Genomic DNA, 17,661 nt, shown 5'->3' on the forward strand with positions numbered 1-17,661 from the left:
GGTTTCATTAAACGTAGCAAAAATATAAACAACTCACAAGTGTATAAATCAAATACCTAATCGAATGGATGAAAGAGTACTTAAAAAGAGAAAAACAAACTCCTTTTCTGACTCTCCAAGATCCTCTCACTCTCTCTCTCTATCTCTCCGATCACTCTATCGGCCATATACTACTGTGGGCAAACAGCGATCTACCAAAAACAGTATGCTCAACAATAAACGCTCGCCAGTAAACGATGCTGGCGTCATTTAGTGTACCGTGTTGCGAAACCTCTGTAATAAAATCGAATCAATGTTTTCTTTTGTTCTTTGTTCTCTGTTCAGGTGAAGCTGGAGACTTTGTAGCATGGCAAGGTAGGCAATCTATGTCGCGCTTGTCTGCTACTTAAAACCACTCTGTTTTTTTTTTTCGTTTGTTTGTTTTAGTTTCATTTTTCCTTCTTTATTTTTCTCCCTCCTTCTCTCTCTATCTCTTTCTCTCTCTCTCTCTTGCAATTGCTTTTCTTCCTACACACTCACACACTTTCTCTCTTCTTTTTCTCACCCTTTCTTTCTGTTTTCTTTTCTGTTTCATTCACCTTTCCTGTTTTGGTCTGTGTGTATGTGCGCGCTGTTCTTTTCTTTTTCTCACACTATCCATTTTCACTATCTGTGCATTACTTGTTTTGGTTGTTACAAATCATTTCATGTATTTTATTTCGTTTTTTTATGTGTTAAACAAATACTATTCTCCTACACACACTGCTGTTCTTTCTTGTTTTGTGTATGTCTGTTTTACCTATCTGTTTTACCTGTTACCTGTGAGAGTTAGACAAATACTCACATCGGAGTGGATGTGTCTCCCCTCCCCCTTTTGAACTATTTCACGCTGCCCCGGTATTTGTTTGAAGCTTTTGTTTATTTTTGTTTGTTTGTTTTGTCTTTGCGTTACCGATCCTGTTGTACACATCTTTACTTTCTTTTAAATAACACACCTACTTGTACTAATCTATGTTACTTCCTCTTTAATATTTTTTTTCGTGTTTTTCTATGTGTTTCATGATTTTATTACAAAAACATTCTCTTTTCTATGATTGTATGTGCTCTTTTATTGTCTTTTATTGCATCAAATTTTCTTATTCTACTCTTTCTTTCTCATCCCGGTCTGTTCTTGGTATATTTTTAACTTTTTATCGGAAAGTACATTGAATCGGAGAACAAAATTCAAATTGAAAGTAAACGATTCGGTTTTAAAAGTGTGTAGTTTTTAATGAAGGCGTGAAAAAGAAGAAAGAAGAAGAAAGAATTTATGTTGTAACCTTTGGCTCGATCTCCATTCAATGGACTGTTCAATTCAATTGTTGTCTGTCTCCTTCATCTCTTGTTCACTGTTCTATTGTTCCCCTCTATCGCCGTCATCTCAATCGTTGAAGCTTTCACCTCTATGTAATGGAATGGTATTTCAGAATGAAATACTGTGTAGATAAAAGATAATAGTCCATCTTAATGGTGTTCGATTCAACGACGTGTTGTATGACGGTTGTGTCTCATTGAGCTCTATCCTCTATTGCGCACTCTATTTTTATGTGTTTTCTCTTCCAATCGAATTCGGTACGCTTATGTTTTTCCTCCTGTTTATTTATTTTGGGAATATCAAAGGTGTGTGCTATGATGGTGAAAGATTTTTATGCTTTTTGAAAGTGATCATGTGATAATTTTTGCACCAAAAATCAGTTTAAGAAATAAATGTCCATATGTGTGTGAGTGTGTGGAACACGAGAAGAAAAATTATCATCTTTTCCCATCATCATCATCTTCATCCATTCGGTTTTTGTTTTATTTTTACATTATCTGTACATAGATAGACAACCTCTATTGCCCTGTTATCTCCACCCTCTTTGACGCACCTTTCCAGTTTCGTAGTGTTTCGTTGCGTTTCATAAGTTTCCTCTTGCTTTGCTTTGTTTTGCCCTTTCCAGTCATATTTAGCGTTGTCTGTTCCTAATTTTAATGCTTGCAGCGCGCAATTTTTAGCCTAAACAGGAACGAAAAGTTCGGTGTGTTAATCCATATATGTGTTTCTTTTCTCTTCCATCTCTTTTCTTTTCTTCCTTTATGATCATATTGCATCCATCTCCATCATTACCACACACTCCTCTCTGCAATCTGCCAAAAATCGCATTATTGCAATACCGTCTAATGAAATATGTGTTGTGATCCTCATTTAAATGTGCTTTTTTGTAATATATTTCATTACGAAATTCCTCGTCGTTTTCTAATGTCAATTCATCCTACTCTTCTTTGTCGGTTGGTGGCCTTTCATCATCCATTGTTTTTGTTTATGTCATTTGTTTTGATGTCTCAAAAATGCAATTTATTGATTGTGTTTGATTGTGATTTTGGCATCATCATACATCCTCGTCATTCCATTACATGATTATATATATTATCCTCCTTTGGTGTGCCACCGTGCTGCTACCATCCTTCTGTGCCTCTTTTCCCACCCTTTCCTCTGTAATATGATCGTACAAACCAATAATAATAAAAAAAACCAATACAAATGTATCCAAAACAAAAACCACACTACAACTGTTCAGGCCCTCCAGGTATGGGTCCCATGAATCCTAGAATGAATCCACCTCGCGGCCCGGGCATGGGCCCCATGGGAGCGGGCACGTACGGTCCAGGAATGCGCGGTCCCCCACCAAACAGCAGTTTAGGACCGGGCGGTATGCCACCGATGGGTATGGCCGGCGGTCGGCCACAGTGGCAACCGAACACGTCATCGGTGAGTTGAGGCATCGCGCTCTTCAATATGAACAATCGGGTTATTAATGTGCTTCATTGTTTTTGATGCTCTAGCCGATGAACTACTCGTCGTCCTCGCCCGGCAACTACGGCGGACCGCCGGGACCGAGCGGGCCCCCTGGACCGGGTACGCCCATCATGCCATCACCTCAAGATTCATCCAACTCCGGCGGCGAAAACATGTACACACCAATGAAACCTGTAAGTTGGCAAGAACATATCGTTGAAAAATCACCACAATGTGCTTTCACGATCCCCGCTCATCCTTTCCCGCGCATGTTGCTCATTTTAGGAATTCCCTATGGTCGGCGGCACGGACGGCAGCGGCCCGATGGGTGGACCGATGGGTCCGAACACGATGGGCGGCCCGGTACTTAATAACGATGGTTTGGACGGCATGAAGAACAGCCCCGCGAACGGTCCGGGCACGCCACGGGAAGACTCCGGTAGCGGTATGGGCGATTACAACCTCGGCGGCTTCGGTGGTCCCGGCGAGAACGTAAGTTTCGACAATTTCTAGTGACCAGTGTACTGCCAATGTACCTCTTCGCTCACATTGCCCCCACAACCACAACCCTTCATTTTAACAACATTTTGCAACAACAACAACAACAACAAAACAACCAATCGACAACAACCCGCAAGGCTGAATGTGTGGGGTAAAACAGCGACCGACTTTATTATATATGATTTAGTTTACCCGCGTCTCCCCCCATCCCACTCAAGTGTGTGTTTGTAGTGGGTCTTCGTCCCGCACCTCCCTCAAATGCATATTTTGTGTGCGCTGCACAATGCGAATTATTTTATCACACAAAACATTTCCTAACTGTGTTGTTCCTGTACCGAGCTATTAAAATATTATCTCCCAATCAACGTGAGAAAGGCCGTGTCTTAAAGCTAGAATGTTAAACACGTTTTCATTTTTAAATTGTTCACCTTTTCGCGTTGAGATCGATCCGTCACTTTGGGGGAGAAGCGAGTGCACGCACACAAATCGATTAAAAACAACACTCATCATGTATATTTTAACATACTCACACTTTTACTTCATAATGTTTTGGTTCACCGAAGGCGGGCAGACGTTACTACTGAAAACGGTTTACGGGAAATTCAGGTGGCATTTTTCTGTTTTTTATTAAATTAAATTTCTCAGCATTTCGTGCACAGTTATCTTTTTTTCTAAGCGCCCTTGATTGATTCTTTTCCAAAAGGTTTCACAGTCGGTGAATACTTTTGATGAATTAATAAATCTTTTTTTTTTAATTTTGGTTGCACCGTCCGCTATTGAGTGGACTTTTAAATGTAAATATTAAGCATAGCGTGTGTTTGGTCGAGTTTGGATTTTCCAGTGTACAAATTGTTCACTGCAAAACAAAACTCCCTGTTCAGTTTGCTGCATTTGCGCACTCATTTCAGTGTTTCGGTATTTGGTAATTTTTAATCGCACAAAAGGGAATGAAATTAAATGAAAAAGGAAATTCTAATTTAATTCTGGCCTGAAGACTGGGAGTATGCCAGTCGGAAAAGGAAGGGGTAGTGTACCATTTTAGTAACGGCACTGTCAAGTAACGTTTTCTGTTTATTTTAGATAATTGTAATGATAAAGAAAATCATCTGTTAACTAATATATTTCTCTGTAAGGCCTTCACTGTTTGTGTCCCCTCGATATATATATATATCGAATCAACAACAACAACAAGAAAAACAAAAAGAAAAGTTCCCCAATTCATATTAATGAGAGTGGTGCGAGTTTGTTGTGTGTGCCTCTATAATAGTAATTTACAGACTGCTCAATCGACAATGGTATGAACATTTACCGGGGCACTATCACCACCTACACGGGTAAATGTTGGTAGCATTTAATATGTTGAATTTAATGGTTACGATCCGCGATCACACACCACCACCACCACCACCTCTCTTGATAGTAAATTGTGTAAATATAATATTATAAATATATATCTATATACACTGCGCGCATCTTTATAATTATTGCTGTAAGAAAACAACAACAACAGTCGTCCCTTTTCTTTTTTTATAGGTTTTGAGGAAGATTTGGTTTTGAATTGTAAAATGAAAATCTCCTTCTCTTCTCTTTATTTTGTTTTTCAATTGTCTCTTCAGTTTGAGCGGAACTTATTTTTCGTTATTTCTACTACATCTTAATGTTTCATTTTGGTTACTTTTTTGGTTTTGTACATGACAACTTGTATGCACCTTTCTTTTCCATTTTTATATCCATTCAAAATGTTTTTTTTTTTAACAAAAGCGTTTCTGCACAAACCCCGTTTGTGAGAAGTTACGCAAAGAGAAGAAGTTTTGTCTTTTCACGCGGGACATCGTTATCCATTTAATATCCCAATCTAAAAAAAAACATCAACCAATGACCTGAATGTACAGAGAGGAATGTAGATATTTCTTCTTAACATAAATAGCTAAACAACAAAAAAAAAACAAGGCGGGGGCAACAATGATGATATTATTTTATGTGGAGCACTATCCATTTGAACACTACAAACAACCAAACAAACAAAACAACAAACAACCTGCACGACAAACGAGCAAGAGAAAGAGAATGCAATTAAAACATGATAAATGTATTTGTGTGTGTGTATGTATGTGTGTTTTACTACAACACGACACGTGTACGTGCGTGTGTGTGTTTGTAAAACATGGACAAATAAATAAAGAGAAAGAGAACGATGTTTTCATTCGCCATATTCTTCAAGCGTGTTTGTAAAAGGTAGCCAGATACGACATGCACCGAGCATTGTTAGCAAGCGTTCTAATATGAATTACAAACCATTGTGTAACAGCAGCAGATGATAGAGAGCGTAATTTGGGGCATCAGCATTGAACAATAAGGAGTTAATATGGGGACACGTAGGGATTAAAGTCAAGGGAAAGTAGTTGTAAAAGGGTTAGAAAGGAACAATCAATCAAGCTTTAGAAAAACAAATCGTCAAATTATCGGCACTATTTGTTTTTGTGAAAAAGGCTCTTTTTGTTTTTGGAATAGAATATAATTCTAGCAGATAAAATAAACCAGCGCAGCGTAAGCATATACACTACTAGCTATTACAGTTGATATGAACGCCACGCCGCGTATCATTTGTGTTTCAAAAGCCGGTTCAAAATAAAGCATACCACACCTCACTCCCTTTATATTGACGCAGTTAATGTAGAATATGTCTCGGCCGTCCTGTTGGGCCCATCCATCTTTCGAAAACGAGACTGTTGCGCGGTTCACAAATTCTACTTTTCCTAATGGTGCTAAGCCAGAGCAGAAGAGAATGGAGACACACTAGTATGACGGAGGAGCTCCCCCAGAGAGATTCTGCAAAACCCCTCGTCCTGCATTTTGCATTGGCATTGGGCGCCAAGTGACTACTCCCAACCAACTCTTCGACGTCCGATGATCGTATGACGCCTGCAGCAGACTTGCAGCAAAGAGACCCCTGAATGGCTTGAAAGAGGCCTCCAAGTGAAGTATAACAACACTATCGTACGAACCAAACAAAACCAAAAAAAAAAAACACCCAAAGGTAGTGGAATATGTTTTTGCTGCTTACACATCCCGATGTGCCTGGGGCTACTAGCCGGCCAGCCCGGCAGCAGCCCGCCAAGCACAGGAACACGTATATATTAGCTTTGTCTCTTTTTTTTCGTGGTTGATGGTCAAAATTATTATGTGGCTTTTTGTTATGGGCGGGTGAGAGGACGGAAGGGGGCGTGTATGGGGTGGTAATACTATGTTAGTGTTTGTGTAGGAAAGTTGTGTGTTAGTTATCAGCCGATACTCAATCCGATACGTTGTGTCAAAAGTGCGCCTACGAAAGCTACTTACAATAGAATTGCGCTACCACTACTACTACATTAACTCTAGTAACTGAATTGTTTGTCTGTTTGTATGAAAACCGTACTGTAGTAAACACAGATATATATACACAAAACAAAAACAAAACAAAAAAAAACATCTCTTTCTCTTGCTCATTTTCTCTCACTTTATCTCTTTCTCACTCTCTCTCTCTCTCTCGTTCGATGGTGTCGTCGTGTGTGTAGTGCTCATGTGGAGCGCTCCCACCATAGAGTAGTGTCATTGTCATTATAAAGAAAAAAATTAAATAAAAAACATAAAAACATGTAAAATATAACAAGTGAAGGACAGTGGTGTTGTAGAGGAATTGTAAAAACCAATCTCTCCGGCAAAAAACAGCGGAGATAAATATATCTGTCACAAGCTTCATCAATTGTTGATCACTCATAGCCTAGAAGAGCTTATCTTTTTATAATATTATTACTACTGTAATTGCATTTATTTGGAATCTTTGGGGGAAAACGGTTTTACAACATAATGTACCACTTTGATGTTTGATATTTGAAATGAGTTTTAATTGTTTCGTTTTTAGTGATGATCTTCATATATTTTATTTGTTTTTTTTTTGTTTTTTTTTTAATGTTGTCCTATATCTTTTGTTTTGTTAATACCACGTACTGTAAAGATATTTAATTTAATTATTTCGAGCTCATAGCAATAGTTTCTATTTATTATTTGACCCAACAGTGGTGCTGAAGCGGTGTATCGATTGAGTTATCTGTAATGTTTTGGCATTTTTCCATTTTTCCCAAGACAAACGCTGATCGTTTTTTATGTTATAATCTTAACTTTTGCACTTTTTATGTAAATTAACACTGAATGGAAAGGATTTTTAAATTTATTTAATTTTTAAACGCTGAAACACACACAGCAACAAACACATCATTTCCATACGCACACACACACCGCCCAGTTGTAGAGATGTGTCTCCCCATTTATTGCATCTCCCTAACAAAATGCCTCATCCATCCCGTTTTTTTAGTATTTTTTATTTTATTTTTAAACTTTCATTCCACTAGAAAGGTGTTTTTTTTCTCGACGTTTAAAACCCAATCCAATTTATTTAAACTATTTATATGTATACAAAATAGGTATTTCGCTACAATTTGTGTTATGTGTATTTCTTTCAGGACCAAACCGAATCGGCCGCTATACTGAAAATAAAGGAAAGCATGCAGGAGGAGGCAAAGCGTTTCGAGAAAGACTCGGACCAGCCCGACTACTATATGCAATAACATCCTCCTTCTCCTACCGCTACTACAGCCGCTACTAGTACTTCTTCTATTACTTCTGTTATCGAATCTAGTAGTACTGATATCGTAAAGGCAATCTATACTAGTACTACTTTTACCATTACCAGCACTATCACTATCGACAGCATTGGCAGCCTTGCCATCATGATCATTATGATCGTCGTCGCTACCACGATCGCCACTACCACTGGGCACTACTACTACTACTACTACTATCACCAGCAGCAGCAGCAGCAGCATCATCAACAACAACAACACAGACGCACGATGATCATCAGTGGCAAACCAATGTGTGCAATGGCAAACCATGCTTCTGTAACAGCTGGTACCCTCCCCCAAGTGGATTTTATTAATCACTCACCAGCAGCAGCAGCAGCACAACGACAACGATCGGTTCACGAGTCTCGTCGCTGTAGGTGAATACGTAAATTTGTTCATGCAAAACGAGTACCAAACGAGTATCATCACGCTGTCTGTGAATGTACCCCGTTGATGCGTCTGTATCTCACCACCATTGGAAGGATTAGACGAAGAAGAAGAAGAAAAAAGCCTGCAAATAAGACTTGCTCTGCACAGTGTGTGCGTGCGTTTGGAGTTGGCGAGGATTGATAATAATATGGCTGGGTTCTGGGTTCTCTATGGGTGTGAGTGGGTTGTGTGGCTGCTAGACATAGACACACATACACACATTTTTACCAAAAAGAAGCAAAACTATAAAAATATTACACAAAAAAAAAGAGAAAGAGACAAAACAGAGCGAAAGCGAGAGAGAGAGAAACGAGGGAGAAAGGTCAAACTGGTTGAGCATAATGATAGCAGAAACAGAAAGGAAAAGAAAGGCAGAGAAAAAGAGAGTTGAAAGTTGAATATATAAAACGCGATGTATTCTAATGATAAAACCGGTAAAAAAAGAAACCAATTCACTCTTAAGTTTTCTTAGATTGTTACACAAAGACAGAGAAGGGAGCAACAGCACGAAGCTGATAGAGAAAGCGAGGGACACTCCTACACCCCCAATCAAGAAGGAAGAAGGAGAATAGAGGACCCATAAAAAGATCAAGTAATCGTTCATTGCCGTCGGGTCATCTCGTGAGTCCGGGCGGAATGTGCAGGGATTGACGTTTGCTACAAGCATCTCGACAATTTGGAACAGGAAAGCGTACCACAACGAATCGAATTCGTGTGCGTGACAGAAGGAAACTTACCATGCTTTGACCGCCCATTACTCGAAACTTTTTCTTTCGTGCTACCAATCCATCTCCGATCGATTGCGCGTGGCAAAAGTTGCTCTTTTAAGCGACAAAATGCAAATTGTATGCCAAGAAAGGCTTAAAAAGGTGGTCCTCTTACACGTTGAGCGGGAAGCATGTGTTTGGAAGAGTGTGAGGTGGTGTGTGTGTGTTGCGGACACAAACACAGAATAGGAATTTAAACCTCAAAACTATGCAAGAACCATCCCATATAGAAGAAAAAAAAAACATACCTACACTGGATAGTGTGTATGTGTATGTATCTCCTCTTGATAATAGAAACAAAAAAAACTTTTGATGGGAAACAACTTTAGACGTGGCGACGCGTACAAGAAGTATTGTGCAAAAAGTGTGCAAGTTGCAAAGCAAAATGTGAAGGAGTGGTGGAATATAGAGTGTTTTATTTCTTATTATTTAGCCCCGGGTATCAACGTCAACTTACGCTAGAGAGAGAGAGAGAGAGAGGGAGAGATAAAGAGGGGGGGAAGAGAAGCGAGAGAAAGATGTAGGGAGAAGGAATGTAGTTAGTTTTTAAGTCCAGATTGATTGATTGAGTGAGGTCAGCGTTTCAAGATTATTCGAATCGAACATATAAATTATGATGCAGCAGCAGCAGCAGCAGCATACAAAAGAGAGGTGAATGTCCATATGAGAAAAGGAAAGGTAAATGGGACATGAAAGGAATGTGTAAAAACTCGTTAAATGAAGAAACAAAACATAAACTACACATATACACATTTGTCGTTAGTGAAAAAAAGCAAAAAAGGGGAAAAGTACATAAGTAAAAGAAAACGACATTGAATCTAATAACAAATCATCCCCCGATGTATAAAAAATCACGCACGGGAAAGGAAGGAGACACACGGCAAAGTAGAAACGGGGAGGGAAAGTAAAGCAAACCCCCAGACAAAACAAAACCAATGGGAAAAAGGGATACAACACAAGTAGATTAATTTATTTCGTTTCTAGGCACAATGATGCTAGAATCAATTACACACACACACATACCCTGTTGAAAAAAACACCCACACACACATACACACGAAGGATGAAGGCGGTCCACGGCGGACATTAGGTTGAGGGGCAGTTAGGGAGGAAGAGGAAGTAACATAAATCATTCAACTTTTATGTGTGTTACCGTCGTCGTCATATTGCAGTGTGACCAGCACCACGCGGGACTATTCAAATGGTGATGAGGAAGGGAAGGAGTAGTAGGAAGTAGTAGTATAAAACACACACAAACAAGAATGCAACTTGGGAGATATCAACGAGCAGAGAGCAGCGAACCCTCTCCGTCTCATAACACGTACACACACAAGTAAGAGTCCTCAGCCCTCCCCCCCCCCCCCCCTCCCTCCCCAACATGGCGCATCCGCGTGCATGATAAGAAAGATTATGAATTATGTTGGCAATCGATGGAACGGGAGAGATACGTTATGTATTTGAGGGTGTATGTGCGCGCGTGTGTGTGTGTGTGTGTAACCCAATAGCATAATACCGCGCACGTGGCAATTGTGAATGGGTGGGGAAATTTCCTCCCACCAACCACCATCACCACCACAACCATCCCCATTGTGGTAAACTCTGGTAAATGAGAAAAATGGAAAATGGATGAATAAAGAAATAGAGAAAGAGAGAGAGAGAGAAAAAAACGGCAACCAGCAAACAGAAATAAGAAGAAAAAAATGTAAGAAATAAACATTTTATTTTGAATCCTATAATGTATCTCTTTTTTGTAATATTTATTCCCAATTTTTTCGATTTTTTGTTAGCATTTTAATAGATAATTTAATATATAATATATAACAATACTACCTTAAGCTTACCCTTCTATTTTCAGAGCTACAACAATTGGAACGTTTCGTTGAAAAATTAGTTTAATTGATGCATTATTGCTTTGCGATTATTATTTATTTTGTGTGTCTTCGTTTCGGCCTGGATTAACACGAAACTCATAACATTATATAGAGTAAGAGTCTCGTCCTGCTTGTCAGATTCTTTCATGGGTCTCTCCGGAGTCCCTCAAGGCAGTGTTCTTAGTCCCCTTTCTTTTTCTTTTATTTGTTAATGACTGAACCTCTATACTAGTGATGGGAAAATGAAGTTTTTGTCGGAATCGATTATGGCTACCTCTGCAGTTTTCTGGAATTGATTCCGGATAGTAGGTCCGGAATCCGTTTCCGGAATCGATTCCCTGATCGGCTCTAGAATCGGAATCGGTTCCGGGATCGATTCCAGAAGCGTAATCGGTTCCGGAATCGAATTCGGCTCTCGAATCGGGATTGGCTCCACTGGACCGGCGTTTGGGTCCAATCATACTACGTATTGATAACCGCAAAAAATCAAAATTTACTTGTAAAAGATCCTTTCTCATGGAGATACCCGGACTGATTTCGCTTCTAAAACTTCTTTTTTCAATTCAAGAACTAATTCACATTCCGGAGCTAAATTTAATTCTGGAGTGAATTATGATTCTGTTATCGGGGAAATTTCCAGGTCAATTCCGATTCCGGAGCCAATTCTGATCGCGGAATCGATTGCGGAGCCGACTCGGGAGTCAATTCTTTAATCGGCTCCGGAGTCAACTCTTTAATTGGCTCCGGGGTCAACTCCGAAGTCGGCTCCGGAATGGATTCCAGCATCGGAATCGATTTCAGCATCGGAATCGATTTCAGCATCGGAATCGGCTCCGGAATTGATTCCGAACACGGAATCGGAATCGGGTAGGTCGGATTCCGAGCTACTCTATACTCCCTCTCCCGATGGCTGTCTGCTGTACGCCGACGACGTCAAGGTTTTCCTCCCTGTGTCCTCGTCTACTGACTGTGGTAATCTCGAAACTGTGGTGAATTCCTTCTCTGTTTGGTGTAACAATAATGGCCTTCACCTTTGTCCAAATAAGTGTTGCGTTATTTCGTTTATCAGATCCGCGTTGATTCCGTTCAGTTACTCCCTATGTCGCTATACCCTATACCCTTATACGTCGAGTATTGTCGTCGCTAAATGATCTGGGTGTGTGGCTAGACGAGAAGTTTTAATACACATGTTGATCATGTCATCAAAAAGGCCAATAAGTCCTAGGGATTCAATATAAGACTCGCGTCCGAAATCCGCAATCCCCTATTATGCTTGAAGTCTCTGTACTGCCGCTGGGTCCGACCTATCCTGGAATACACCACTGTTGTTTGGTTTTCTCTAGGCGTTGACAGCGATGGCCGGCCAGGCTGGAGTGTGTCCAGCGTAAGTTCACTCGAGTAGCTGTTCGACGCTTTCTTCCCGGTTCTGATCAATCCCTTCCTTCGTCCGTTGTCGTCTTCTTAGGTTACTCTCCATTGAAGAAAGACAGTCCCACATCCGTGCAAGTTTTATCTCCAGCTTTCCTGTTCCGTTCCATCCGCCATTCCTCTCTATGCCCCCTCTCGTCGTCTTCGTGACAGACCTCCCCTGTCTATCCCATCCCGCCAGGCCCGTTACGGTTCGAACGATCCTTTTCTCCGAGCTGTATCGGCTTTCAACAACTTCTACCGCTTGTTTGACTTCGATGTCCCACTGTCCCGTTTTCGAACACGTCTTCGTAATTTATCCTCTCTCCAGTCCATGGTATCTGTACCCGTCAACCTTATTACCTCTACAACTAGCATTAAGTACACACTTTGTGAAGCCATTTTGGCGGACAATTTTATATAAATAAATAAATAAATAAATAAACATTGTTTGGTAAAAGCTACATTTTTTTTCGTTGATGTCGCTGTAAATAAATCCCTAAAATTAAAATATTCTTTCTGATGAATTCGAAGTTACGAATATTGCAAATGTTCCCAATCGTTTTATCGTATGTTTTAGCAAGCTTATATAATGTGTTTTTATTTTGTAAAAATCGTTTGTACGTGTACATTATGCTCAATACAAAAAGGGTGCATTGTGTGCCTTTTTTCATTTTTGGTTTGGTTGGAATGGCTCGGGAAAAGCGGCTCTGGGAAAAAGAGTACCGCGGTACGCGTGTGCTGCTGCTTGTCTAAGAAGAAGAAAGGCGAACAAAAAAAACGAAATAAACACACACATGCGTCGTGTGTGCGATGACTAGCTTCGGGTATCACTCCAAACCCAGGCCGTCGCTCGCCCGTCACGGGTTGCGGCCATGTACGGCGGCTGGTGGTGGTAATGTAGCTGTTATTTAATGCGCCGCACCTCGATCCGGTACAGAATCAGCCCGAACTGGTGCGCGACGGAGGAGAACTGTTTGAGCAGCCGGCCCACACTGAACGGATTCTGCTCGTCCTCGAGCGCATAGATCGGGCAGGTATCGTCCAGCTCGTCCACGTCCGTGTTGATGCCGCACGGGTGCTGCCCGAACACCTGCGGCATCGCTTCGATCGACAGGTGCGGATAGAACACGCGCACCTGGCTGTGCTTGATCAGGGCCGCCGTGCTGCGGTTCTGAAAGATATCGTTCAGCCGCTCCGACAGGCTGGACGGGATGGCCAGATACAGCCGGTACCGCTGGTTGGCACTGATCGACCGCATCTCGCACACGTCGACCAGCAGCTTCAACTTGCGGTACAGCTGCTCCAGCTCGAGCGAACCGTACTCGTACAGGAAGAACTGTTTCGTGCGCCGATACTTCTGTCCATTGTCCGGGTTGACGAGCAGCGTTTCCGTGCTGGGCAGCCCGACAAAGCACTGCGGCACGCTGTAGATGTGGCTGGTGACGAGATGGATGTGCACGTTGGAGGAGCGCACGTCGACCTGGCGGCTAAAGTATTCGGCCAGCTGGTACACACCGCCCTGGTGCAGGAAGCCATAGAACAGGGTCAAGATGACGTTGGCTGTGTACCAGATTTTGAGCAAATACTTGGGGCTAACGGCCGGGCAGAGTAGATTGTGGTAGAGGAAGTCTTTGAAGCGCGAGGGCACCTTGAACGGGTAGCTGGAGGATAGGCCCACCTGTAGCTTTGGGGCGTGCAGCAGCACCAACGGGACGGTGATGGGGATGAGAAACCGTGCCTCCTGGTGGTTGATGAGCGACAGGGAAATGATGGGGAAAAATATGGCCGACAGCATTAGCCCGACGAAGGATTGGGCTCGCGGAAGGCTGGTGTAGTCGTTGGTGGCAAAGCTGCAAAGAAAGTTTAGAATTAGTGTATATCATTATGAAGGACGCTCGGACCTTACCGGTAGATCATGGAGAGCAGCGAAAAGATGGCCAACACCCCGAGCACGTTGTACAGTAGTGGCACGTTCACCAGCACGTGCGTGTACAGCGGATGCACCCCGTGCTGGGCCGTATTTTCCGCTATAATATTGTACCGGATGAAGTTGACCGGCGTCACGACAAAGTTGTTGATGCCAATCTCCTGCCGTTCGATCTCCGCCATCGTCAAATACCCATAGTAGATGGAGTCAATCACAATGAACAGCACCAACGACGGGATGGCCGACAGCACGAAGATCATAATGCGCAGATTAAAGTCCGCAAACGAGACCGTTTTCGTGCCCATGCCGCGCAACAGCCAGTGAAAGACGAGCGGCATCCCGAACAGCAGAAAGGTGGGTCGATTGAACACACCGGCCACGCACAGCGTCGCCATCAGCACGCACCGGTTGAGCGAGTGGGATGGGAGGGACATTTTCAGCTTGTAGAACCGCACCTTCTCCACCGTCCGCTGCGCCTTGCGGTACTTTTCCTCCAGAAACTCGCGCTGATAGATGACCGTGTTGGAGTGGATCATACAATCGCTCACGGTGTACAGCAGCAGCGAGCAGAGCGCCATCTCGATCGAGTTTGAGAAGGTGTGCGTAGCGTACACGAGCATAACGTACGAGCTGGCGAGTGTCAGCAGCCGGAATTGGTACTGCAATCCGTACGACCGGCAGATCCGGTACAGGCTCCAGTCGTTCACGAACGACAGCGCCACCATTAGTAGGCGGGGAAAGACCAGTGTGACGTAGCTGCCGCGCAGATTGATGCCGAGATAGTAGTTGCTGTACATGGAGGCAAAGCGCAGTAGGGAGAATGGGACCTTCAGGCCAAAGTACGTGATTGCCATCGAGCGGATCGGGAAGGTTGTGTTGAACTCCCACGTACGTGTCACCTCCAGCCCATACTCGTCGCCTGGGAAAGATAAAGAAAATGGGGGGTTGTTTGATAATGCACCGTCCTTGAAAAGCTACACCGACGACAGTGTTTACTACCTGCAACCACCTCGACCGATTGGAAAAACTCATCCGGATGGATGTAGCCGAGCTGCGGCACAAACACCAGCACGATGCGAAGAAACGATAGGATGAAGTACGACACTAGCGATGGATCTTTTGGTTTGATTGATTGAAATTGCATATTGGAAATGGTACTTTTATCACTACACGCACTTACACACACACATATGCGCCCGCGGAAAAGTGCGGAAAAGTCGCCGAAAAGCGACGACGGTGATGTTGATGTGGTGTGTTTGTTTACGTTTTTTGTTTCGCCCTGCGCAAACTGTCAAACGTCATACCGACGGCGACGTTTGACGTTTGTTCGTTTGCAGCGAAAAGGAGAAGGCGAGTTATGTGCGGTCTTTACTGTTTGGTGGTGCTGAAAGTAGAATAGCTTGTGAAAAATTAGGGTTTTCACTAAAGAAGTGAAGAAATAGAGGTAGGTAAACTATGCAGCAACTGTTTTTCAAAATGAATTATCGTTCAAATGTTTATTTATTGTTTTCGTTTTCCCTGGGATTGATCGGCGTCCTTGTGGATGTGACCGGATGCATACACATTGAACAATGTGGCTACTTTTTCCACGGAATCTATGAATGAGAATAGGTGAACCTAGTGCGTGTTTCCCTCCGAAGCAAATAGCTAAGGTAAGTTGTAGATATTCCATTTGGTTTTGGACATCAATGTACATTTTTACCAAATATCCCTAGGATTATTCTTGTATTGCGTATTAAGTGTGTATGAGAGGTACCGGATAACCTTAAAAAGTGTAATGTAGTGTGCGATGAGTATGGAGGAATGTCTATTGCAGAATTAGTAATTGGAAAACCTTTCCGGCATCAACTGTTAGATACTAATCGGACACACACGGTCTAGTGCAGGAATGTCTAGGGCTGTTTCAAGGTTTAATCCATTATTTGGATCCATTACTTGGACGTGCTAAATCCATTATGGCTCCTCCTCTTGGGGGTGTTTGCAAGGATCCTTCGAATGGGGCTAGGCAATCATACGAAAGCAGGTTTTCATATGAAGGGACTTTTCCGTAGACCCTGGGGACGTGCCATTGATCTTTTGCTAGTACATTAACAAACATTACGCACAACTGATCTCTACCCACGTGAATAGCAACGGTGCGCAGGTAAAATAAAAGTGTTCTAAGAATTCTTGCGTTTGACAAAAATCTCATCGCATACACAACAGTATTGATAAACACAAAGAAACGTTGAAATTGTTGCAAAAAAACTCAATTTTTCTACATGCATATTTGGTTCAAAATCTACTGCTCAACCAAGTAATTCAAACCTAACCTCATAACTCCCTATAATTATAGTCCAAGGAGTGTAGGGACAGTAGACGGGGGAGAAAGGATGATAAGGATAGTTTGAATTCAATGAGGGTAGGATGTGTAGTTGAACATACGCACATAGGAAACGATCTTTGCCTCCTATTGCAGTGTGACGTTTGAGAACGAATAATTGAGCACTAATACGAAGGGCACTAGATGGTACATACAAGGGGATCGACGAGAGCAACAAATGTGCATCGACACAGTGGAAAAGGAGTGAAGCGTAGAAGGAAGATTGGGTAATGGATCGGCTGGCTTTGATGTAGATCGCCATTCTATAGTATGCCGTATGGACAGAGTACTAGCGACAAGGGCCCCCAAGGATGGCCGATGGGGCCCCGAGGTTGGCGAATCATTTGCACCCCCCCCCCCCTCCCGTCGGCAAAAATTTTAGAGTTTGCGACTGATGATCGAAGGGGGCCCCGCTGAATCATTTGCACCCCCCCTCCCCTCCCCGTCAGCAAAAATTGAAGAGTTTGCGACTGATGATGACCAGATTCCTATCGAGCAATATTCCAACAGCGACCGGATCAAGGAGTAGATTAGTGTCTTGAGTCGAAGAGGATTGGAGATATCTCAAGCAATTCTTGTTTCAACACTCCAAACGTTTTACGAGCTTATACGCTACATAGGCATACAGGGAGGCGATATGGATGGTGAATGTAAGACCTACATCAACTCAAACTCCTAGGTCCTTGACATATACTTGGGTTACAGACATCGTTTATAAATAGAGTAAATAATAAAGGACTTAGGACACTGCTTTACAATGGGGGAGACCAATAGAGACGGTTATATAGGCCTGAGCGAAGAAATCGAATCGAAGAAATAAGGGAAACATGATTGCCCAGTTGAGAATTGGGCCATGTATTAAGTTCTTCATGCAGATTAAAAACCCTCCGTTAATGGAATCAACCAGATATGCCGATTCAAAATGGGTGAAGAAATGAA

The 17,661-nt window shown here is 42.4% G+C and overlaps 3 protein-coding genes across 52 annotated transcripts in view; 2 read left to right on the plus strand and 1 right to left on the minus strand.

Annotated features, from left to right (window-relative positions):
* LOC1271042 (single-stranded DNA-binding protein 3) overlaps positions 1–10,892 on the plus strand; it is a 38,056-nt gene extending 27,164 nt beyond the window's left edge. For 16 of the 50 annotated variants that reach the window (XM_061653739.1, XM_061653764.1, XM_061653742.1 and 13 more), the window contains 4 exons: positions 2,586–2,767; positions 2,842–2,988; positions 3,080–3,286; positions 7,795–10,892. In XM_061653739.1, the coding sequence (XP_061509723.1) occupies positions 2,586–2,767; positions 2,842–2,988; positions 3,080–3,286; positions 7,795–7,899 (641 nt within the window). In that variant the 3' untranslated portion in view covers positions 7,900–10,892. Of the gene's footprint in view, positions 1–324; positions 355–2,576; positions 2,768–2,841; positions 2,989–3,079; positions 5,245–7,794 lie in introns of those variants that run through there. The other 34 variants (XM_061653720.1, XM_061653750.1, XM_061653722.1 and 31 more) reach the window with 4 other exon arrangements.
* Positions 10,893–12,992: 2,100 nt separating this feature from the next.
* LOC1271041 (GPI mannosyltransferase 4) lies at positions 12,993–15,651 on the minus strand. The gene is made up of 3 exons (XM_309785.6): positions 15,360–15,651; positions 14,340–15,279; positions 12,993–14,283 (listed from the first exon to the last, which is right to left on the minus strand). The coding sequence occupies exons 1-3, from the start codon at positions 15,502–15,504 to the stop codon at positions 13,338–13,340; spliced, it is 2,031 nt and encodes a 676-aa protein (XP_309785.5). The 5' UTR covers positions 15,505–15,651; the 3' UTR covers positions 12,993–13,337.
* Positions 15,652–15,992: 341 nt separating this feature from the next.
* Positions 15,993–17,661, plus strand: part of LOC1271033 (glutactin) — a 37,293-nt gene continuing 35,624 nt past the window's right edge. Inside the window, exon 1 of the mRNA XM_061653709.1 lies at positions 15,993–16,012. The gene's annotated coding sequence lies outside the window, so the exon portion shown is untranslated. The remainder of the gene's footprint in view (positions 16,013–17,661) is intronic.

The sequence above is a fragment of the Anopheles gambiae genome, chromosome 3, assembly GCF_943734735.2.
Source record: "Anopheles gambiae chromosome 3, idAnoGambNW_F1_1, whole genome shotgun sequence".
Lineage (NCBI taxonomy): Eukaryota > Metazoa > Arthropoda > Insecta > Diptera > Culicidae > Anopheles > Anopheles gambiae.